The following is a 23047-nucleotide window of genomic DNA, read 5'->3' on the forward strand; positions in this document are numbered from 1 at the left end:
ATAAAATCATTTATAAAATGTCATGGACACTTTCACACTTAATGATAAGCCATCGAATATAATAATTATGCAGTCTACAGGCTATAATGATTAATAAGTCATTAGTAAAGGGATTTTACAACAATCTATCTAGTCTGTAGTTGTAAATGTTAAAAAGTTGTTACTAAATTGATTCTTTATCCCAAATGCACTACAACCAGCTTCCAGAAGTGCTCAAAGGGTCAGTCAGAGGGATCTTTAAGTATAAGTAGGCCTAAATAATTAATTAACTATTAATAAAGCCTGAATAATTGGTATACTCTATTACATAGTGCCCAATGTCAGACGAAAATAAGTAGCTAAAAACGCAAAACAGTTGTATTTAGCTGAGACAAAATATAACTCAGTAGATCTAACAGATGATGCACACTGCATATGTGCTACTGCGTGCTATATATAGGGGAAATGGTATGGCATGTTTGTGTGTGCGTGTGCGCGTGAGCGTGAGTTTGCACTGGCTGTCTGGGAGAGACGCTCGCGAGGACATGCTCGTGCACCGTATTCATTCATGTACAGTATATTCAATCCGTGAACGCGCTTTTCTTATTCTGGGAGAATTACGTCATCGCACTGCCCAGGGTGCTGCAGGAAGTTGCAACCAAGAAGCCCAGCAGGCTGCTGTTCAGGGCATTATTGTACCATTTTATGCAGGGAAGACACAGACTGAATAAGCTATAGGTTTCCTTGGGAAAAAGAGTGACGTAAGTAATTTGCATTCGACTAGGTCACTGATGTAACGTGCTCCTGCAATACATGTAATAACTTATTTAACTTTAATAAGTGCAAAAACACTTTCTGTGTTAGAAATGCTACTGCAAGTTATTGTGTAGAAATATAATGACAATTACAGCGATGCCATAAAGGTTAAGCATAAAGCATAGTGCTTGTCAAAGTCATTACACCACTGAGAAGTCCACCAAAAAGGAAACCAATTTTTAAAGAATAAAAAGTAGAGAATGTGATCGAAAGAAGGAAAGAAAAAAGCTACAGCAGGCTTTGCATTTGCAGTCCGCTATGTGTGGGGGCGGACCACTACAGGCGCGCACAGCACGACGCGCGTATCAGTGGCGGCGCGTCGGCAATAACCTCATTCTGCATACCGCCTGTTAGTTAAAAGGTCTTCTCCTCTATTCTACCGTCGGGTTGAAGAGGTGATACCATCAGTAAGTGTCATCTGTAGCTCAAGTACCGCCATGGCAGCGCTGTCGGGAGGAGAGATGTGCATCAAATACCTGATGTTTGCCTTCAACCTGGTTTTCTGGGTGAGTTTGAAGCGAGAAATGTATTGTCCTCACAGAAAAAAAAATATACATCCTGTTTGTGTGAATGTGTGAATGTGTGTGTGTGAGCTTGTTACTATAGTGAATGACAAGGTGTCCCAGATGCAGAATCGTTCCGAGCGCTCATACAACCCCCGGTTACTTATCACAGTAGTGCATATTCTAAGGTGACCCTCGAATGATTTTTGGCATTGGCTACCACTAAACACAAAGTGTCCCAGTGCGTGTGGAGAGCGAGCGAGTGGAAGAATAATCCCCAGTGGCCAAGTGACCCAGTTCCACCGCACAGACTACACTCTGGAGTTTGCGCGCACGGCATTTTAATAACTGGAAAAGGGGGGGAGGAAGGGGGAGCGCTTTATTGTGGTGGAGAATGTGACTGATATAATAATAATTAAGACTTCTACTCAGTCACGTGATGGGAAGAGTTGCGCATGTCAGGGAGCCAGCTTGTGTGTATGTGTGTGTATGTGTGTGTGAATGAATCCTGGATATCCCATATAGGCTATTTGTGTCCTACTAAGCCTGCAGGGTGTGTCTGTGTCTATTTGTTTGTTGTTATTTGTATTCTGAATGTGTGTGTGTGTGTGTGTGTGTGTGTGTGTGTGTGTGTGTGTGTGTGTGGTTTCAGATGGATGTCTTGCCCTTTTATGAACATTTCTTATGTGTGCAGCTATAGATAGAGCCATGGATAACCATTCATTACAGGGCAGACAGGTTTCCCACAATGTGTGAGCATGTGCATATGTTTGAGAGAGAAATGACTCAGGCAAAACAACCAATTCCAAAGATGCAAAAATTCACTGAATCAATTTGAGACAAATAAGGTTAACATATCAAAAATCAACAATTTTGAATCTGCCATTTAGAGTCGAAGCCTGCTCGAACCTCACGAGTGCAGATGTTCCCCATTCGAGGGGGATTACGCAGGAAATGAAAATGTGACACACAGTCATCATAAATGTTTCCATGCAGCCACAAATCATATGATGCAAATGTTTCATCACAGCCTTCCCTGGACACAACAAGAGTGTCCATGTGCAGCTTTGCGTCAGTGCATCAAGAGTTCACAAACCCTGCTTTCAATGATGTCGGCTTAGGAGTGCAGGAATGGAGAGTAGTCATATTTGGGATCAGCCTATTAACTGTAGTCACACACAGTTCAGACACCAAATATGCTGCTAGACAGGTATTTTAGAACGCGTATTATGTCAGCATGCCTCAACAGAGCCCTCTGTGCTGCTCCCAGATTATAAAATACCATACTGTGTGCAACGCACCGACGTGCACATATGCAGTAGATGTAGATACAAACTGCACATGCATGAACATGGAACAAAAGAGAGGAAATAAGACAGGCAGGGTTTCATATCAGCTACACAATGGTGGCCAGTTTCTCTAGTAACACTGCTGCTCTTGCCACTCCCTAATTGTATGATCAGGTGAATGTAGGCGTGGTATTGAAAATGCTTTCCCTCTCCACCTCCTTTTTCTAACTAAAACTAGTTTGCTTTTGCTTCCTCGTGTGAAGAAATTTGTTAATAAACACTCAAAACGGTGCACTGGGTTAACCGAATCAGCATGGCTGTCGCTGGGGGACTCAAGTGTGTGAAATATCTCATGTTTGTCTTCAACGTTTTCTTTTGGGTAGGTGTACTTTACATTTTATTGCGTCTTCTTGTGGTCTGTGTGGGAGAAAAACAGTTGGGGATACTTCCTCAACTAGTGTGATTACCTTTGTTACTACTTTGTACCTAGTCTGCCATTTTATTCACACAGTAGAACATAAGAGACAATACAAAAGTAAATGCACACTGTGAAAATAAGTAGCATAAAGAACAGAATACACAAAAACACACACACATACAAGATTGTCATCTATCATTGAAGCTCTCAGACAAAGTTAAAAATTAACAGACCTGTCGGTGCTGACAAGGCTTTTAAAAGTGCGTGCCTGTGTATGCACATTACACAATATGGCACCATGTACTGACATTTATAGATTGCAGTATTATGCTATTTGGATCACATGCTATGTAAAAAGAGCAAACTGAGTAAGCAAAGTGTTACAGGATATAATAATATGAGTACAACTATGTGCTGATGGATGAACAGGCTCATTTGTGTCAATATTAAATATGTATGTTGATGAATAAGAGAATCCTAAAACAAGCAAAAGAACCTTGTTTTTTCTTCTTATCTCTCTCTTCTCTGACTGTGACACTAAGTAGGTGGTTACATCATCAGTTACACATTTGTATGCCCACATACTGCACACAGCCACATTTGCATGTACACATGACATCATTTTGCACATGCTAACCATCAGTGTGTGGTAAACCACTGTAGTGTTACTGTAACATCAGAGAGGAGTTATAAATGTCTGTTAGCAGCTGAGTTTGTCTCTCTGCGATCTGTTCAATTGTCTCTCCAGACTTATCCGATTAAGAGTTGAAAAGCTGAGTGTTATTTTCAATGGCTTTGTCAGATATAAGAACAGGAATGTGGCCTAGTGGAGACCAGACATTGGTGTTGGTGAAGATCTAGAGGTAACGTGACGGCTGCAGAGGCCTAATGCTGAGGTGACACCTTCAACTGAAATCCAATGAGACCCGCAGAAGGATTACAGATGTCAATGCAGAAATGAAATGACAGCTGGTTTTGAATTCTGACAGCCACAAGATAATTGTGTTGTAGCAAAATGATAAATATAGATGCATATAAAGATAGCATGTGTGTGAAAGGTTGTCTCCCTGTCTGAACTTCGAAGCTTTATGTCTCACAATTGGATTTTCTTGTATGATTTGTGCTGCTGTACACACAGACTGATAGTGTACAGTGTGAACAATACATTTTAGTGTTGTGGTAACTGAATTTCACTACTGTATCTAAAAATGTGTTTTGTGTTTCAGCTTGCAGGCACTGCTGTCTTCGCTATAGGCCTGTGGCTAAGATTAGACCCAAAGACCAAAGGCCTGTTTGAAGGACCAGACTCTCCATATGTGTTTTACACAGGTAATACGCTTTCAGTCTGTGAGCATGAACGTTATTTAAAACAACTTCAGAGGATTATTACTTATCATTTAGTAAAATTACGGTGCTGATAAACTTCATTTTATCTCTGTATCAGTGTACAGTTATGCAAAACAGAAAGTATGCTTGTATGTACACATCTGTGACATATTTTATGTGTGTGTAGGTGTATATATCCTGATAGGAGCTGGAGCACTGATGATGGTGGTGGGTTTTCTGGGATGTTGTGGGGCTATCCAGGAGTCTCCCTGTATGCTTGGATTGGTATGTACCACTTATATCTCCTTTCTTATTCTAATAACGTCTTTTGACTCACATAAAATTCAAACACTTTAAAAATCAACAGTTTCTTTCTCTCTGAGGCTTGTGACTTTTCTTTTGTGATATTACTCAACAGCACTTGGACTTGTGTGGATTGTATATTGACCTTGATCTCAATAAGAAATATGTTATGTCTGCCTTCATCAGTATTTACTGAATAGTGTCAAGGCCAGAGAAGAGTCTCTAGATTTCCCTGTACTTGTTCATTCCCTCCCTCCTCTGCTCTCTCCCGCCCCGTCTGGCCCTAATCTTCTTGCACTAAATCTCCCATGAGGAGGAGCCTATGTAAATTGGGTCCGGCTACACTCAAATGACCTTACCCGTTCATGCATGCACACAAAAGACATGCGCACAAGGATGCATGGAGGCGCACATCAGATGATTCTCATTTTGTCTTTCCTTCGCAGTTTTTCTTCTTCCTGCTTATCATATTTGCCATTGAAGTTGCAGCTGGAATCTGGGGATTTTCCAACCAAAGCAAGGTAACTTACAAGTGAAAAACAAGATCATTTTATTTGTAGAGTACTTTTCAACAATGTTACAAGTGCTTTACATAGAAAAAGTAGTACACTAGTGCACCAGGTAGACTAAATACAAGCCAAAAACTAAATCAAGTTCAACAAAATGACAGATAAAGTGATAAAAAAAAAAACAAAGTGCGTGAAATATATATTTTTTAAATGAATATGACATTTTGCTGTAAAGATTTAAAAGACACTAGGGGAGAAAATGTGTCTGCTTTAGTGACATGCTGTATATTAAATCATCTTCTCTTCTTGTGCCGCAGGTGGTGAATGACATCACAACATTCTACCTCCAGACTTACAACAACTTCCAGAAAACAGGAGATGAGCGTCTCAAAGAGACACTGCGTGTAATTCAAACTGGGGTGAGCCATTTCTGCCACTTGTGCTTCATTCTAATCGAGACTGTTCGGACTTGATTCAAACCTTATCTAAAAGGGAAGTGGATTATGGGTTATTGAAGCATACTGGGAAGTTGTTTTTCTCTGTGAGGTGATGAAACATTTTAACTCAGTCAGCTCACCAAGTTAGCCTTTTAAAAAATGTTAAGTATTATCCATAATGTAAATGATGTGTAGAAATTAAAGGTAAAGCTCAGCATTTTTGCTTTCTTTGTGAGAAAAAACTTGTGATTTTGTTATGGGAGTTATGTGCTGTAACTTTCTTGATGAACAACTGTTCCATCCGCCCAGTACTACTGTGCAGTATCTCCACCAGTTAACTAGTAACCTCACTTTGACCAAAATGTTAAACTACTCCTTTAAACACTTGTCATAAGAGATGTGTTCTTCTGCAAGTGATTTTGTTCTCTAAAGGTATGATTTTGTGTGTTTACAGCTGAATTGTTGCGGTCCGACTGGTACTGTAGTAGATGCTGCCAAAGACACCTGTCCCCGGGGAGAGCCGCTTGAGGAGCTCATTACTAAGGTACAACCACGATGTATGTGTGTATAGATTTGATGCCAACACAGCCAGGTACTTAAGTCAAGACAAAGAGAATGAAAAATGATATTTCAGACAGGAGATCGTCCAAGAGATCTAACAGATGTCAGACATACTTCAGCTCTGTGAGAGCTGAGGCAATTACTGTATGTCAAATACATAATGATGGTCTGATGTGTCATGAGTTTATCAGTCCTCCCTTTGCAGACTAATTCCCTCAGTCTCCGTGCAGTGTTACTATGGCAACAATGGTTTACTGGAGCCTGCATACCGACTGTTATGTGCGCCATACCACAAGTCATGTTCAGCATAGGTTTAGAAAAAACTGAAAGGAATCATGGCTTCTGTGTTGCAGAGCTGTCCTGATGCCATTGATGACGTGTTTGACTCCAAGTTACACATCATAGGAGGAGTGGGCATCACCATCGGCATAGTTATGGTAAGTGTGCGATTGGGTTAACTGTAACCCCTCTAACGTCAATATGTCTGCTGCTCAGGAGGATGAACACAGAGCAGACATGAGCCAACAAAGACTTCAATGTTGTATTATATTGTCTCCCTCTCTGTTTCAGATGTTTGGGATGATCTTTAGCATGCTCTTGTGCTGTGCCATCAGGAAGTCTCGGGAGGTGGTGTGACACACACCATCACATCGTGAAATCCTTGTTAATGTTGCATGATGTCATTCCTTGAGTCACATGGCTCTCCACTGCCAATAGAAACACTGCTTGTTCAAGGGGGATAACCTACGCTAGGCTGGGTACAGATATTTCTGGTTATCAGTTATAACTCTACTGCCGACACTTAAGCCCACCTTCCTGGACTAGATAGATGCGATGTGGTTATTGAGCCCACCTATAGAATGGGTTTCATCTGTGCTTCAGTGGAAATATAGTACAGAAATGTGTAATTTTGTGGTCATTTGATTGATATTAGTTATTGTGAACTGCTAATTATCTAAACAAAAGATCATACTATTGTATACTGATCACATTTCTATTGCTATCACTTGGGGTCATCCACTGGCAAGAGGAGTCATGGTCCAGGGCCAAAAATAGCCAACCACCACTCAGCACAATACAGCAGTAGCCAATGAAATTCTATAATTCCTTTTTCTTACAACACTGAAGTCAAACCATGGCGACTTGTAGCCAATGGAACGCTGAGCTTTGAACTGTGGTGACTGTGGTTTTTTCCAGCTTAGTATTAGAGTAGTATCTAAGTTCCTTCACTGTAGTAACATTTCATTGGTTCCTTTCCTTTCTTTCTCCATCTCCTAATTTGCCGATTCTAAAACGCCTTTGATTTTTTTGGTTATATTTTGTAAATGTCTTTTTTTTTTAATTTGTAAAAAATGTATAAACTTAGATGGTTGTACGGTACATGAGGTTTGATGATGTATTTTATAATGTCCTTTTCATTTTACAGAGATTGGATTGATTTATACCATATGCACTATGTTTCACAAAGAAAATAATTAATGATAAGAGTCAAATAAACCAAAATGAACTAACTGAGTTGGAGGATTTTCTAACATGGCACACAATCACTCACGTACACACAAAGTATGACACAAATGAGCTGTAATTTGTACGGAGTAAAGTTAATTAACTCGATAGTGAAATCTTCCACATTAAATTAACTCTGCTTGTGTGGGCCCAAAGAAACAATGGTGTGTTTGATTTAGCTGTGAAGGATATCGGGGGCAAGAAGGGGTTAGATGGGTGTGCGTGCTTTGATAAGAGTGAAAAAAACATTCAGGTTCTTTTAACATGTGTGCAGTGGGGGAAAAAACACATTCCACCTTCCCGTCTTTGATATTTACCGTCAAATGTGACTCATGTATTGTTTGATCTAGCGATAAACACAGCCAAGAACTGTCTTTGTTTACATGAGTCATCCTATCACAATTCGTTTATGGAGAATTTCATTAGAAACTTGACGCACACAGTGATGACATTAAACAGTACACATTGATATACGATAGTGAGTCCAGTTACTATCTAGGGACTCTATTTCTCCAAAATAAGAAGTTAAAATGGAGTTAGTGTTCCTCTGATTACAGCACAAGGAAGTACATTCTGATTTGGTTGTTGACAGTTGGGTGTTGCCCTCTCAGACTCTACACCCCTACTGTGGAAATAACACTGATTATTAAAAAAAAAATGAGTGTGTATATTTGTGAAACTATGTGGTTGTCTGTTTAAACCTTTTATGTAACAGAATGTGCACTAGCCAAGGGAAGAGGGCAGGAAAAATGAGATAAGGAAGAGAAATGTTGTGAAAAAAAGGAACTATGATGAGAACTTAAGAGACAGGCCAACATAAACACTCACACAACTTAACACATTAACACCCAGTAGAAAACATTCCAAATTATTTGATGATAACTGAACATTCTGTACAATACAGAAAATAACAATAAGTCATTTGGTGTTTTCTTTTTTTTTTTTATTATTGCCTAACCTGGCCTTGACTCAGGACACTATGGTACAGAGCCGCCTTAAAATTCTACTAACATATAAACTGAACCACACAACAGTACAACCCTGAAATGTGATTTACTATCTCTGTAGAAGATTTGCATTATAAATAAACTCATTATAAATACATTGCAGTGAGGTAAAAAATATTGTGGCCATATAAACATTGCTGTAGCAATCTGCCTTAAAGTGCATTAAAGCATTTTCTCAAACTTTTGAATAATACCTGAGTAAGTGTTGAGAGAAAACGCATATATGGCTTTCATCGTGGGCCACAACAATCTCAATCCTCAGCTTCGTCCTCTGTGTCCTCCCAGGAAATGTTTCTTGCCAGTCTGCCTGACTTTGTGTATGAGTGAGTTTGTGTACGCAGCATAGTGTCCACTCGGAGAAGATTTGTGACACACTGCAGCACGGCCAGAACCAGCTGGTATTTACAGGAGACAGATTCAAGGCCTGAGTCCAACATAAAAACTTTTGATTTCACGTCAGCCTTCCTATAACAATACATACTTAGTTTACCGGCCTCTAGAGGACATTCACTTTCACTAGAACCCTGTGTGGGGCTTGTGTTATGCTCTTGTTTGTAAATGACGCTGAAAGGGTGGGAATGATTTTGAATAGAACACAAGACCTTGGTTTGAGTCTGCAGGAAACGTCTCGGACTGTGGGAGTAAATCTGTCGGGGCACGCTCAATAGAGCATTTGCCATGAGCTGGGAAACAGCAAGGACACCTACATCTGTGTGATCAGAAACCGAGCGATTGTGACCATGTTGAAGGAGGGCTTGGTGTAAGAGAAACTCAAATGTCCCACCAGCATGTATGACACAGCCTGGCTCCAACACACACTTCTGAAAGGGAGGTGCATTGGAGGATGCGGACCTGGTTCTGTCATTCTGATTGTCCATATGTACAGATGTGATTTTGTGTGACAACAATGTTCTCTTTGATGCTGTAGTTGCAGTCATATGCATGGGCTCCCAAGTTGTAAGTAGCATGCGGATGGCATCCTGAAATGCACGTGCATACTGGTCTGTTTGGCCTTCCCCTGGGCCACAAATGACAATACTACAGGGTCTAACCACGACACTTTCCTCTGAATCATGGAAACCCATATGAACATATCTGTGGAAGAGAAAAAAAGAGTTCAATTTTGATGTCCATTAGTCAAACCAGATGAAGAAAAAACAAATAATGAAAGCATTGTGTTGTGTGCATGCATTTCTTTGTAAACCATATGCATATGCGTGACTCTACACTGTATGTATATGAGTGAGAAAGAGAGAGTTCTCAAACCTATGTGCTCCCAGCAGTATTGGTCGACAAAAGGTCAGAGTAGCAACATGCTCTGGTTGAATCATCCAGCAGTCTGAGATAGGTGTGGCCCCGCTAAGGTGGGCAAAGAGAGAAAGTTCATCCTCACTGACACACTCCACAACACACATCTCTGCCTGTGTGGCTAAAGCCAGGACAGCGTCCGACTGTTTCACCGCAGACAGGAGCACAGAGACACCCAAATTCTGCAGCTTTGCAATAACACACTCTAGTGACCTTTCTGCCCAGGCGCTAAACTGCACAATACTTCTCTCCTTCCTTGTGTTCTCCTCCATCAGTTCCAACACGTCTCCTGCATTGAGCAATTGTGGCTGCAGGTACCCAGTAAAAACTACAGCTTTAACTGGCTGGTGGTCAGTCTGAGGGCAGGGCGTAGTAAAGTCCCTGTGGATGACTTGCCCCTCAAGCAAACGTGAACAACTGACAGGAAAGCCTGATACAGGTGTATGCAATGCAAGGAAGTTGTCATTTATAAACTGAAGTGATGAGGAAGGTGGATCATTTTTAAACTTCCAATCAGTGAGCAGTTCACAGATGAGGTCAGCAATGAAGTCACAGTGGATGTGACCCAGACGAGTAAGAAAGAAAGACGCCACCAGCTTTTTAAGATAGGAAGTGTTTGTGTGAGCTGGTGATTGTATTTTTGCTGTGAAATCCTCCCACGGAAGACAGCATCCATGAGGGGCCACTCCAACAGCGATGAGATCATCCAGCTCCTCCGATGCAAATGCAAGGAGTTCGCGAGCCAAGCGCCTGGCAGTGGCAGCCTCTGCCGCTTCCCTGGAGTTATAGGTGTGAGACACATTAGGCTCCTTGCAGGCTATTGTATGAATCATCCGTAGTAATGATGCCAGCAGAATGATAAAGGTCTTGGATCCATCCCCTGTTTTTGTGCTGTGTTTCCAGACACACTCCACCACCATCCTACAATGAAAAATACATAAATATAGCACAAAAGAAATACACATTTGACAAATAGCACAACAGTAACAGAGTAAATGTCTGTGTGTTACCTGGCCAGTGGCTGCTCCAGTTTTAGTGCCGTGAGAATGCGCGTCCCACTGCAACTCAACATCACCTGTCCCGTGTCTCGGGTGAACAGCACCTGTCCTCCTTCAGGGCCAAAACAGCGGAGGACGACTGCCTCCAGTGCACACACAGTCTGCAGGACATGTTCCAGGTGAAGATGCTCAACTGGTGGCATCCTCATACCCTAGAAAGGCACACAGGCTGAGATTTAAAAGTTTGTTTTTTAATGAGTCAGTAATGATTCACTCTTTGTAGCCTCTCGGAATGTCCAAATATAATATTTTGGCTAATCGTGACACAACTCACCACAACAGAGGCATTCAAATGTTATCGGCTCAAAGCGCTTGAAGTTGGAGTGAATTATGAGCTGTCATTCATGCAGCAGAGCTGTACTTTTCCAACTTTTTTTGGCACATGATGGGTGTCAATTATCTCGGTTTTCAATGTTGCCAATTATTATCTGATCTTATCATAATGAATCTTTTCTGGGACACCCTGGTAGCCCACGGGTTGGGATGCAAACCACATAGACTGCAGGACCAGCGGTTTGTTTCCGGCCTCTGACCTTTGTTGCAAGTAATACTCCTCTCACTACCTCTGCTGCAACCCTCAGTTCTTTTAAATCACAACTGAAGACTTTTCTGTTTGCCACTGCTTTTTATTAAACTGAATTTGAGGGTTAATATTTTACACTGCACTGTAACTTTTATTCTTGTTTTATCTGTCTTATTCTTTTTTAGCTTCTTTTTATTTTCAAATTTAACACTTTTTAAATTGTATTTAAATGTCTTTTTACTTGTGTTGCTTTTATATTCTGTCTTGATGCCTTATATGCTCTACATAAAGCACTTTGAATTGCCTTGTTGTTGAAATGTGCTATACAAATAAACTTGCCTTGCCTCCTGTCTCACTGCACTTTCAGCTATCAAATAAAGGAAACAAACAAAAAACAATTTAGAAAATGTTATTAATAATTCCTACAGTAATATCTGTTCACAGAAAAACATTTATCTATACTACCTACACACACACTGCAACATATTATTCAGTATAGCGTGTATGTATCAGACCCACTATGGTTTATTTACAGTATATTGTATTGAGTGCATAAATGTAATGTGTGATAGATGAATGTAAACCTACTATGTAATTACTGACTTGGCTGACTATGCGAGTGTACTATGTGTTTTCTGTATGAAGAATGTTTGTTTAGACAGCTTTTATTTGTAAGCTTCAGGTCTGCAAATTGAAACATAATCTGAAAAGCTGTAAATTTAAAATTTTACTCCAGTTGTCTGTAAACCTTTTTTTTTTGTCAACGACAGAAATTTAGCTTGATGCTGGTAGTTATAAATATGTGGGATAACCATTGTTCAATATTTTTTGTTTTGCAGCAAAAAACGCAACTGCGTACATTACAGATATTACTGGATGTTGTTTTTGTATAATTAAGCATATTTTAATACACGTAGTGTTTGTCAGTGTTGTCTTCGAGGTTCTGTTCTGTGTACACCTCCTGTCATTACTCTTTCATTGTAACGTTACTTATAAATCCCCAATTTCAGTTCAGCATGTTAAATACTGTTTTAAACAAGCGTTACTTCGCGACTTTTCTGAATAGCTAGCGTTACTTAGAGACTGATAGCATCTACTAGCCACGTAGCTGTTAGTTAGCTAAACCATGGACTGCACTGACCTCGACGGCGATCTTATTCTACTGTAAACCCCAAAAATGACTTAAATCACAGTCTCCTATCTATCTGGGAAACTTAACAGACTAATTTATTTACAAGACACGTTTTCATCTGAGATAACTCACCGTCAGTCCAACAGGAACGCTTCCCTCTGTATCCTAGAGACGAGGCTTCTTCTGCACTTGATGCATAATTTAGATCATACATGACTATTGCCACCTAGCGGAGGGAGGTAGGAGCTACTTTTCTATCCATAAAACTTTACAGTTTTATATACAACCAACTGTGCAGATTCTTATTTTTCAAGTGTCCAAGGAAGCCATACTAATGAACCATCATGCACTATACCAGGGTCATGAATTTGCAAAAGCTAAATGGGATTCAGCCATCATTGATGTTATTAATTGCACCTGTGCTGTTCTTGATTTGACCTGTCAAAATGTCTGCTAAAATTAATGATGGATCAATTCCTTTTAGCTGCACCTGTTTCAGGATTATTGTGCTATTGTGCATGCAGGGTCGCTGCAACTCTGTCATGGCTTGTTGGGAACTTGAATGGAGACATCATTGATGTTATTTGTAACACCTGCACTTACCTATGATAAGTCAAAATGTCTGCTGTGAGGGTGTGATGTACGGTCCACAATTTGCACACTTTGTCACTCACTTTATATATATATGTAACCCTATCCTTTAGTTCAAATGAAAATCTGGTTCTTTTTAGAAAATTCACATTGCACATTGAGTTTGCCAAATATTTACCCTTGGTTACATTTTTAATAATATAATAATATTTTTTAATATAATATCTGGGGTTGTTCTTTGATTGTCCTTGTCTTGTTGTGATTATTATATGTTTATGTTCACCTCTATTGTAAGAGATCTTTATCTAGGATTTCTGTCATGCCCATTTTAAGAACAGATAATCACAACTGATCTAAAATATTTGTCAGCAAAATAAATACATAGTGTATTTGTGCATGTCACAGAAAGAGGTTATGTCAAGATCTCTCTTACCCTGCCCATCCCCCCCCCCTTTTCCATCTGTCTCATTCCTCCTTCTGTACAGTATCTCTGTTCATCTCTGGTACCTCAAGGTGAACTGGGCGGGGCTGGAACTTGATCTCTGTGTCGCTGCAGAAACCACATCCACAAGTTTCTAAATCAGGCAACATCATCTATAGATAGACAATATGAGACAGTTCTGCAGCTACTGCCAGATGTACAGATGCACGCACACCAACACACACACACACACACACACACACAGAGCTGTCCACTCTGAATGTAAATGTCCTCTATTGCTGAACTCTCAGTATGCTAACTAGCCTTTAAAAAGCCATGTCACTACACTAATGAATATTCATCAGTGGCCTGGTGAGGGTGACCTGTAGGGATGGGACAGAGGTCACAAGAGGTGGGGTGTCAAAAATAAGGACCGGCACTCCCATGAGACCTGAATGGACAGAAAAAAAACATTCATCAACACACACGCTGACAAACACACACAGAGGGAAGCAACACAAGATGACCTGGCTGCAATTCCACCTTTCCCAACCTCAACCCTGTCTTGTCCTACCCTCTCTATGTCATTCTCTCTCTCTCTTGATCCAGCTTTCACACACCTGCGCTCTTCTTCTCGATGTCAAATAACTGGTGAGACACAAAAACAAAAGGGCAACGCGCTGACACTCCTCCGTACCTCACTATTTTTCTCAGCCTGTCCTCTCTGGTCCTGTCATCTTTTCTCCTCCTCCTCCGCCCCTCTCTGTAAGGAAAAGGAGTACCTGTGAGTCTGAACACCGCTGCTGGGACGATCGAATACAGGTAGGTCTCTGGTTCCATTTATTTTTCCTCTTTGCTTCATTAATAAATATGACTTTGATTTATTTCTCTATTCACTCAACTGTGCTGAGTGAACAGTAATTGTAGGTGAAACTCCCGGATGCATAATAGATGGCAAAAATATTAACCAGGTCCGTGCAAGTCATCTGTTGTTAACTGAATATGGACTGGTGTACAACAACATGATCAAGATGGGTAATTTATTAGTTTGTAACTCTAGTTTTAGTGATTTTCTTTTAATTTCACTGAAGGATTACACATTCTCCTCTCCTGTAGGTTGAAAAGATGTCCAATGTCAAGCAACAAGGCTGTTTTTTCTTTGGAGATTCAGAGCTTCCATCGTGCAGTAAGAATTTAATGTAATGTATTTGCAGCCTTATTAGATCAGGTGTAATCAGTCACACAATAAAGATTTTAAGCTGCACTGTAGAAGTTGGAAGACCATATGGTGCGAATACCGAATCATTCATTATCAGTATAATGCGTTTGCAGTGTGTACAAGTTAGTTGCATATAGTGTATGTCTTGCTTTCATGTTGGTACAGGATGAAAACATTTGTGAATCATTTGTGAATTACTTTTTAACTTTTGAACACCTTTACAAAAGCACATCAGCAACAGAAATGCTTAAAGCTGCCTAAAATATGTGATTCATGTATTTCTGTAATTACAGGTGAACTGTAACATGTGAAACTTACTTGAAATTACCTTGAATTCTTCTGTTTGTTTCTAAAGCTGTGTCAGTGGTAGCTTGTCTTTTCTGAAAAAAAAAAACAAAACTGGTGAATAATCCTAAAAAAAGCAGACGTAAACTGAGGTTCGTTTTTGCTTGGGTGTGAGATCACCATTGGCTGACTCAGCCCCAGATACTCAATACCTGTAATGTCTGCAGAATAGAAACTAACATAATCAAAACATTTTTGCACTTGGGAGTCAAGACTTGGCAGTGGAATTTTTTTCTCATACAGTTTGTTTGCCTGCACTGTGCGTGACCTTGGCACTTGATTCTCACCTCTGGCAGCTTTCTGTGGAACAGCAGAGGTCCACGCGTGACGCTTCAATTCTACTCCCCTTCCTCTCCTCCTTCCCTCTCCCCTCCACGTCAGCAGGTTTGGCAGAGACAGCGGGTTGCATATCCTGTGTTCAAGTGTTAGTGCCAGGCCAGCAGAAACAGGAGAAGTCATTTGACACTGATGGTCAAACAGTGTCTATAAGCACATTATCACTTCAAATACATCTGATCAATAGCATTTATAGAAACTCTTCTCTTGTGTGTATTTATGTTTATGTGGTTTCTTGGTTCTTCAAATTAGGCTTTTGGCATTCAGGTGGCATTTACAGGTGTGCTTATCTTGATTTGTTGAAGTATAATGTTACATATATTGCATGTTGTGGTTTTTTTTTTAGTTTTTTTTTTAGAGCTGAGCTATCTTATTTGCTCTTTCTGTTTCTCTGCCAGTTTGATTCTGGATCCACTGTCAACTGTCAAATAATGACTGGGAACCGTCAAGCTGCCCCGGGGACACCGGGCACCCTTCATACATCTTCCCACTTGCCAAATGCCACAGCCACCCCAGGCCAGACACAATCTGGTAGCCACAGTCCCGACAAGTTCATGAGTGAACTGCGCAGCATCCACAGTGAGTTAAAAACAGAAATTACTCTTCATCCCCATGGATCCTAGCTAGGTCTGTAATTACAACTACTTTCTGTTTAAAATTATACTGATATAATGGTTTCAGCCATTAAAAAATGACATCTTGACTGATATTTTGGTCACATATCAAAGCACTACATCCAGCAGATACTTTAGATATAATACTAGAGGTTTCTGGTAAGGCATGTGAGGCATTTAAGTATAATTTCATACTACATGGCTGTTTGGGGGAATAAAACTGTAGCTGTGTCTTGTTTTAAGAATATGAATACAAAAGTCAACATTTCTAGCAACTCTACAATGTCAAAAAACTTTCAAAGTCTAAAATTTCTAACGAAACATTAATGGTTTAAGTGAGTCACATTATTCACATGAACAGTAGTACGCTGGGAATACTAAGTTGAAGGTAGTCAACTTAATGCACTGTGGGCATGCCCCAAAATTCATACCAGTAAGATTTTGGATATCATAGAAACACATTCTTCATTCTCTCCATGATCTATATTTTTAGTTTTTTTATTTATTTATTTTTTATTTTATAAGTATTAGAGCTGCAACAATTAATTGATCAGTCATTCAACAGAAAATAATTAAACAACTATTTTGGTAATCAATTAATTGTTTCAGTCATGTTTTTAAGCAGAAATGCCAAAAAATTGACAGTACTCGCTTCTCAAATGTAAAGATTTGCTGAATCTCCTTGTCATATATGACATTAAATTGAATATCTTAACATTTTAGGCTCTTCGGCAGACAAGTTGCAGCCACAGAGAGTATTATCTGTGTTTTCTCAATTATCAGAGGACCGGACTCACACAGCTAAAATAATTTAATGGTACATTTTCCCTGAAATTATCCAGGAATGGGTGATTAAACTAGTAAGGGTCACTGCATATAAAAGGCCAGACTAATATTTTCTCGTGTGGGACACAGGTATACTACATTAAGTAGAATATATTTAAGAATGCATAAGGGACAGTTATCTCCCTTGTGTGGATCAAAATTTTTTCTTTTTTTCCCCATTTTTTCTCTCCATTATTTGTATTTTTTGGGTGTACACCTACACAGACCCATTCTTCAGATGCTGAGTAGGAAGGGTGGTCAGAAGTACTAGAGTTGTACAATCCCATAAGTGTGTATATCAGAAAATCAAAATTGCAAGTCATAAAGAGTGGTGTCTTAAATTATGTCAGTTGATACCAGAGTCATATACAGTTTTGCTTTAATAACGCTTTAAGAACAAGCAGAATACACAGGAGATGGACAGATGATAACATCTTACAACATATTGTAATCGAGTATAACACCACCACAAAACACAGCCTAATCATTAACACAGCTTTGAATCAGCACCTCTCTGACAAAAGTATTCATTGAGGGAGTATTGGATTGTATCGCATTGTATTCCCCAGTGTTTCTGCTATTTTGTTCGCTCTTTGTGTATGTGATGTTATCAGACAGTGTGGGGGAAAAAGGGTTTTTATCTTACTTTGAAGCTAGTCGAGGGGAAATTTAAGGGTAATAGTTGGAACAGTAAGTTTGAGTGTCCGACTTGAAGTGTATGCAACTAAAATATGTATGTTCTGTGTGTATGTGTGTGTGTGTGTGTGTGTGTGTGTGTGACGTGGGTTTGCAGTGCCATCATGGGCTGTTGCTGCCCTTTGTATTGTGAGTTTGTGCGTGGTGCTGTCTTGTGTTGTGTGTGTGTGGAAGAAGTGCTTGAAAAAGGACAAGGACAAAGAAAAGGACAAGAAAAAGGGAAAAGAGAAGAGCAAGGGATACTTTGACACTGAAATGGATGGAGGTTACAATGAGGTATACCACACCCACACACACACACACACACAAACATACACACACTGTGTCTCCCCTGCAGATGTATTGTCCTTGCAATGTATCACAGCCCTGACATCCAGGTCACCCAGGACTAGTAAACCTGTCAGTGTGTTAAGACAAACGGATGTTTTGCACTGACAGTGTTAAATTAGCCTTTCCCCTTTAAACAATAAATAAACCTTAGGTGGTAACATTATCTTTGTTTAATTGCGTCTGGCTGTGTAACTCTATACAACATACAGTAGGAACACAGCACAAATAGCTGCTCCACAAGTTGTGACAGGAGCTCTTCATTGATTACTTGTAAATCTATATTATTCACCTGCATGTTATGTGTGTCCGTGTGTGTGCAGCCGCCGAAAGATGAAGGTAACAAAGAAACAGAGCTGTCAGATAATGAGCCCAAGGAGGAAGAGAAGTTGGGCAGACTGCATTTCACGTTAGACTACAACTTCACAGATAATACGGTGAGATACTGCTATTCAGTGTGACATGTTTCTTTCCCACCATCTGCAAAATCCTAAATGTTACATCTGAATACTTTTCTTATCTCTCTGTGAATCAGCCAGATTCTCATTTATTTTTCTATTAATTTCCTCTGTTATGACATTCTAGCTGGTAGTAGGAATCCTGCAGGCCGCAGAGCTTCCTGCCATGGATGTGGGAGGTAGTTCTGACCCTTATGTCAAACTCTATCTGCTCCCGGACAAAAAGAAAAAGTTTGAAACCAAAGTTCATAGGAAGACTCTTGAACCCAACTTCAATGAGACTTTCACCTTTAAGGTACATTCCTCGATAAGTAAAAATGGACAGTTATTTATCCTGACTTTTGAGATCACTGTCGGTACGTGGTAAATGACATGTTCCAAATTATGTGTGTGTGTAGGTACCGTACACTGAGCTGGGTGGGAAGACATTGGTGATGACTGTGTATGACTTTGACCGTTTCTCAAAACATGACGCGATTGGAGCTGTGAAGATACCAATGAGCAGTGTGGACTTCAGCCAGTCTCTGCAGGAGTGGAAGGATCTGCAGAAGGCAGAGAAGGAAGAGGTGGGAGCATAGTGTGAGAGGAGGAGACAAGTTGAACTTGAAATTAAGGCTGCACAGTACAATTAATACAACCTTTTTTATTTGGTTTCCTTTTTCCATAATGTGTTTCTGTTTGTTTAGGGAAACACGGTTGCTCGTTGTTAGGTTTGAGTAAGATCTAACATTTTCTCTGATATTTACACTTCATTTTAAAGTCAGAAATACTGCACAGATGTGTGGCCCTGAATCTGAAACACTTCTGTCTCTGAGGAAGACTGCAGCCTCTTGTGATTTTGACATTTCAACTTATTTGTGAAGTAATATTTACAGTTCTTAGACAATTCACCCAGCAATATCCTCACTTCTCTCTCTGTACCAGAGCGAGCGGCTTGGAGACATATGTTTGTCTTTGAGGTATGTGCCTACTGCAGGGAAGCTGACTGTGGTGATACTGGAAGCCAAAAACCTGAAGAAAATGGATGTGGGTGGATTATCAGGCGAGTCACACAGCTGAATTCACATTAGATTTAAGTTCAAGCACTGTGTCATGTTCCTTTTAATCAATAGATGAGGAACTTAACAGTATACACAACTTCAGTGCCACAATAAGTTCCTTTAATTTCATAAATTGGTGTGGGGGAAGCAATTACCTATTCATATAGGTTACAAGATTTACTCAGTTTTTTATTATTTTAAACCACTTTTGTACTAAAAAGTATAAACACATCTTAGTACTTCTTTAATAGGACAAAGTGCACACTAAGTAGCTGAGATTTCTTACTTTTTACTGAGTCATAACCCCAGATAATTACTTTTTTAGTGGTGAGTCCACTTTCAAGCAGTTTCTATTTAGGGGAAACTATCAGGAGCTACTACAATAGATGTTGTGTTTCACTGATGGAGTTACTGCACCGGTGCCAGGCTGTTGGTCTGTTGATCTAACATAAAACCTCCCTGTTCTCTCTATCAGACCCTTATGTGAAGATCCACTTAATGCAGAATGGGAAAAGACTCAAGAAAAAGAAAACAACGATAAAGAAGAACACTTTGAACCCTTACTACAACGAGTCATTCAGCTTTGAAGTGCCATGTGAACAGATAGAGGTACATATATTTGCATACACACATACATACATGCTAATACATTCCGCCAGAGATTCGTTCATTTTGCCTGTATGTGTGTGTATTTTCATTTATAGAAGGTGCAGGTAGCAGTGACTGTGTTGGACTACGATAAGATTGGGAAAAATGATGCCATCGGGAAGGTACTGCTGGGCAGTAACAGCACTGGGACGGAGCAACGCCATTGGTCAGACATGCTAGCCAACCCCCGGCGGCCAATCGCCCAGTGGCATAGCCTAAAACCAGAGGAAGAGGTCAACGTGCTAATTTCCAACAAGAAATGAAACTCAGTGGGCAGCTTTATGCAGCTGTTCCATGAAACCTTGCAGCAGTTACCTCAACTACCTCCAATTTATGTTCCTATCTCTTCCCTAGCTCCCCTTCAAAAAACATTTAAGCTACTTAGCTGAGTGCATCTACCCAATTATTCACACACTATCCAAGTCTATTATGGACTTTAAGCCTTCTTCCTTCAGTAATTCCCTCCTCCTGCTTTTACCTAAACTGCTTTAAAAGTTTTAATCAAAGATTTGACGTATCACTGTGTACAGTGCTATTAAACAAGATCAGATTTTTTTTAAACCTGTGTGAGGATGTTTTTCTTCATATGTTCTGTGCTGATTAGCTACATCTGACCTGCAGGGGGAGACAATCCAAAGGATCATGAAATGAGATCCTCATATGACTGATTTTATGTCTGTAATTTCATAGTATTCACTGTTTCCTTTTGATAGTTATTTATCGGTTCTTTTAACTGTAATTGACCAAAGATATGGTACTTTCTAATGCTGCCAAAGTATAACACTGTTTATGGTGTTGGAGTACAGCCTAGAATGAAAGTAATGGCAAGAGAAGTGCCTGGGCATCGTACTTTATAGGTTTCTCTGCAGCATTGCAGCCAAAGTGGAACAGGACAGGCCAGATGAACAAAAAGAATATAATCAATACATTTCTTTTCTCACTTTTAGTATTACTGGAGAACTACGTATTAGGGCTTTTTCCACAGCAGACATTCTGACTTGTCATATTAGGAAAAGCACAGGTTTTGTTAATACCATTAACGATGGTTCTGTTCTCATTTAAGTGTCCCAGTAAACTGTGACAATGTGATAGTGAGCCAGCATTCGCAATGCCAGGACCCTGAAGCTGAATTCATCCATCATTCTTTTTATTATTTAAACCTGCCCACTGTGACATGTCAAAATGTCTTGAAAGCCTTATTATGTTAATTTGTTTTCTTCTCATTCATTTTAGTTTTACTATTATTTCTTCACGTTATTTCCAATGTGACACTTTAACACAATTATTATAAATTCAGCAATATCTGTAAATTAATATCAACATGAGAAATGCAATAAGCATCACCCATCCTTTCTAATTTCTTGGCAGAAGGTCTGTGTGATCACATTTTCTTCTTCTACTTTGCAGTTTGCATTGTAGATGCCAACTGAAAAAATACATGAAAACAGCAGGTTAAATTCTTAGTGTGTCCTCCCTTGTGTTTTGTCTACCCCTGTACAAAATAACAGGAAACCCTTACAATAATTTTGAGAGTTAATCCATCTCTCTGACACAAATTCAGTGACCATTATAAGCTTCACAATAGTACTGCTTTGAACTGCATTATATTGTACAGGTGTCTGCTTTTATTGCATCAACACCCTGTAAGTGGTCATTTAAAAACTAGCAATGACAATTTTCAGTTTCCAAATGTGTCAGTTATGCTATTGTTAAATACAATTTGGCAAAAGCACAACAAATCATATTTGCTGATACAGTATCAGCAATGTGTGGCCTATGATAGTAAGATGTATACAACTAGAGTAAATGTCTGAAAACATGTGTATATATACTTTCCCCCCCTTTTAACCATCAATTTAAACATAGTGAAATAAATACAATAAGAAAGGACATGACTTTTCACCAACTCTATATTTGAACAAAAAGATAAAAGGGGGTGGGGTGACCATTACCAAGCTTCAAAGTGTCAACAGGTCAGGATGGCTTAGCAAAGCCGTTACCTGGTGTTTAACTAGATAAACATTATTACAATAAGCCAGACGTCGCCAAGAGTTTAAAAAACGAAATATCTGAGAGGTATTGTTGGTAACTAACCAAACGTTAACGGCAGCTTAAGGTAATGTTACAACAGGGGGTAACTAACGCTAATTGCTAAATGTACGAAGATGAACTTCAACTTCTGTTAGCTAACACCAATTAGCGATTAACCACGATTAACTGAAAAGCAAACGTTTTTCTACTATCATTCACTAGGTTTGCGCAATTAGTCGAAAACAATTCGTTGTTAACGCTAACGTTATGGACAAACTGCTGCTTCTTCATACCCATAAAGTTAACTTATCTCTAGATATGTTAATACAGACACTGATAACACTTTAACGCTAACAGCTAAATTTTGGTTAGCTACTAACGCTAACGTTTTTCATTGATGTGGCAGCATAAATTACATTCTAACGGAAACGTTAGGTAACGTTATTTCTGGGTACCATGGTACTGTTAAATCTTTACCGTTGATAAGGTCCAAGCTTGTTTATCACAAATGTAACATTAATAGGCGGTCTGGAGTTAAGTTACCTGCCCTCTGTTGGAGTCAAGTGGTCGACCAGAAATTTAACGGTAACTTTCAAGGTGAATACCTCCGTGATGGGGCGACAGTCCTGCGGCCTCACCCACACAGACCACGGGGAGGGGGGTCAGATAAAGCCTGTCTGCTGGCTGGGGATGTTGGAGTGACAAAGAGCAGTGCAGGCTTACCTGCCCACACAGGTGTACAGTAAGCTACTCGTCATCCGCCCAGGGGGGCTGTCGCCACCAGGTAGTTTTTACAGCGACGACCAAGCATCATCTAGGTG

General features: G+C 39.8%; 4 protein-coding genes across 23 annotated transcripts in view; 2 read left to right on the forward strand and 2 right to left on the reverse strand.

The window, feature by feature from the left end:
* The window catches only part of vwf (von Willebrand factor), a 30218-nt gene extending 25206 nt beyond the window's left edge, over positions 1 to 5012 (reverse strand). For both annotated transcript variants that reach the window (XM_042411504.1, XM_042411506.1), the window contains exon 1: positions 4994 to 5012. In XM_042411504.1, the coding sequence (XP_042267438.1) occupies positions 4994 to 5005 (12 nt within the window). In that variant the 5' untranslated portion in view covers positions 5006 to 5012. The remainder of the gene's footprint in view (positions 1 to 4993) is intronic.
* Positions 641 to 7653, forward strand: cd9a (CD9 molecule a). Of its 3 annotated transcripts, XM_042411528.1 has the most exons (9): positions 641 to 740; positions 1189 to 1301; positions 4232 to 4334; positions 4519 to 4616; positions 5081 to 5155; positions 5461 to 5562; positions 6035 to 6124; positions 6495 to 6578; positions 6712 to 7653. In XM_042411528.1, exons 2-9 carry the CDS (start codon positions 1233 to 1235, stop codon positions 6775 to 6777), a joined length of 687 nt encoding a protein of 228 aa, XP_042267462.1. In that variant the 5' UTR covers positions 641 to 740; positions 1189 to 1232; the 3' UTR covers positions 6778 to 7653. The 3 variants fall into 3 exon arrangements, with proteins under 3 accessions (XP_042267462.1, XP_042267461.1, XP_042267463.1); XM_042411527.1 differs by lacking the exon at positions 641 to 740 and having other exon boundaries at positions 757 to 1301; XM_042411529.1 differs by lacking the exons at positions 641 to 740; positions 1189 to 1301 and adding an exon at positions 1935 to 2966.
* Positions 7654 to 7745: 92 nt separating this feature from the next.
* bbs10 (Bardet-Biedl syndrome 10) lies at positions 7746 to 23034 on the reverse strand. Of its 16 annotated transcripts, XM_042411521.1 has the most exons (11): positions 22770 to 22857; positions 18915 to 19049; positions 15539 to 15663; positions 15225 to 15286; positions 14385 to 14450; positions 13700 to 14138; positions 12808 to 12901; positions 11883 to 11910; positions 10973 to 11172; positions 9921 to 10883; positions 7746 to 9749 (listed from the first exon to the last, which is right to left on the reverse strand). In XM_042411521.1, the coding sequence occupies exons 9-11, from the start codon at positions 11167 to 11169 to the stop codon at positions 8906 to 8908; spliced, it is 2004 nt and encodes a 667-aa protein (XP_042267455.1). In that variant the 5' UTR covers positions 11170 to 11172; positions 11883 to 11910; positions 12808 to 12901; positions 13700 to 14138; positions 14385 to 14450; positions 15225 to 15286; positions 15539 to 15663; positions 18915 to 19049; positions 22770 to 22857; the 3' UTR covers positions 7746 to 8905. The 16 variants fall into 16 exon arrangements, with proteins under 16 accessions (XP_042267455.1, XP_042267444.1, XP_042267456.1 ...); XM_042411510.1 differs by lacking the exons at positions 11883 to 11910; positions 12808 to 12901 and having other exon boundaries at positions 13700 to 13816; positions 14071 to 14138; XM_042411522.1 differs by lacking the exon at positions 12808 to 12901.
* On the forward strand, positions 14425 to 21325 carry syt1b (synaptotagmin Ib). 2 transcript variants are annotated; one of them, XM_042411524.1, is made up of 10 exons: positions 14425 to 14509; positions 14804 to 14873; positions 15986 to 16166; positions 17820 to 17998; positions 18373 to 18486; positions 18635 to 18802; positions 18906 to 19073; positions 19432 to 19549; positions 20023 to 20156; positions 20252 to 21325. In XM_042411524.1, the coding sequence occupies exons 2-10, from the start codon at positions 14820 to 14822 to the stop codon at positions 20456 to 20458; spliced, it is 1323 nt and encodes a 440-aa protein (XP_042267458.1). In that variant the 5' UTR covers positions 14425 to 14509; positions 14804 to 14819; the 3' UTR covers positions 20459 to 21325. The 2 variants fall into 2 exon arrangements, with proteins under 2 accessions (XP_042267458.1, XP_042267460.1); XM_042411526.1 differs by lacking the exon at positions 14804 to 14873 and having other exon boundaries at positions 14473 to 14509.
* Positions 23035 to 23047: the final 13 nt, after the last annotated feature.

The sequence above is a fragment of the Thunnus maccoyii genome, chromosome 5, assembly GCF_910596095.1.
Source record: "Thunnus maccoyii chromosome 5, fThuMac1.1, whole genome shotgun sequence".
NCBI classification, from domain to species: Eukaryota; Metazoa; Chordata; class Actinopteri; order Scombriformes; family Scombridae; genus Thunnus; species Thunnus maccoyii.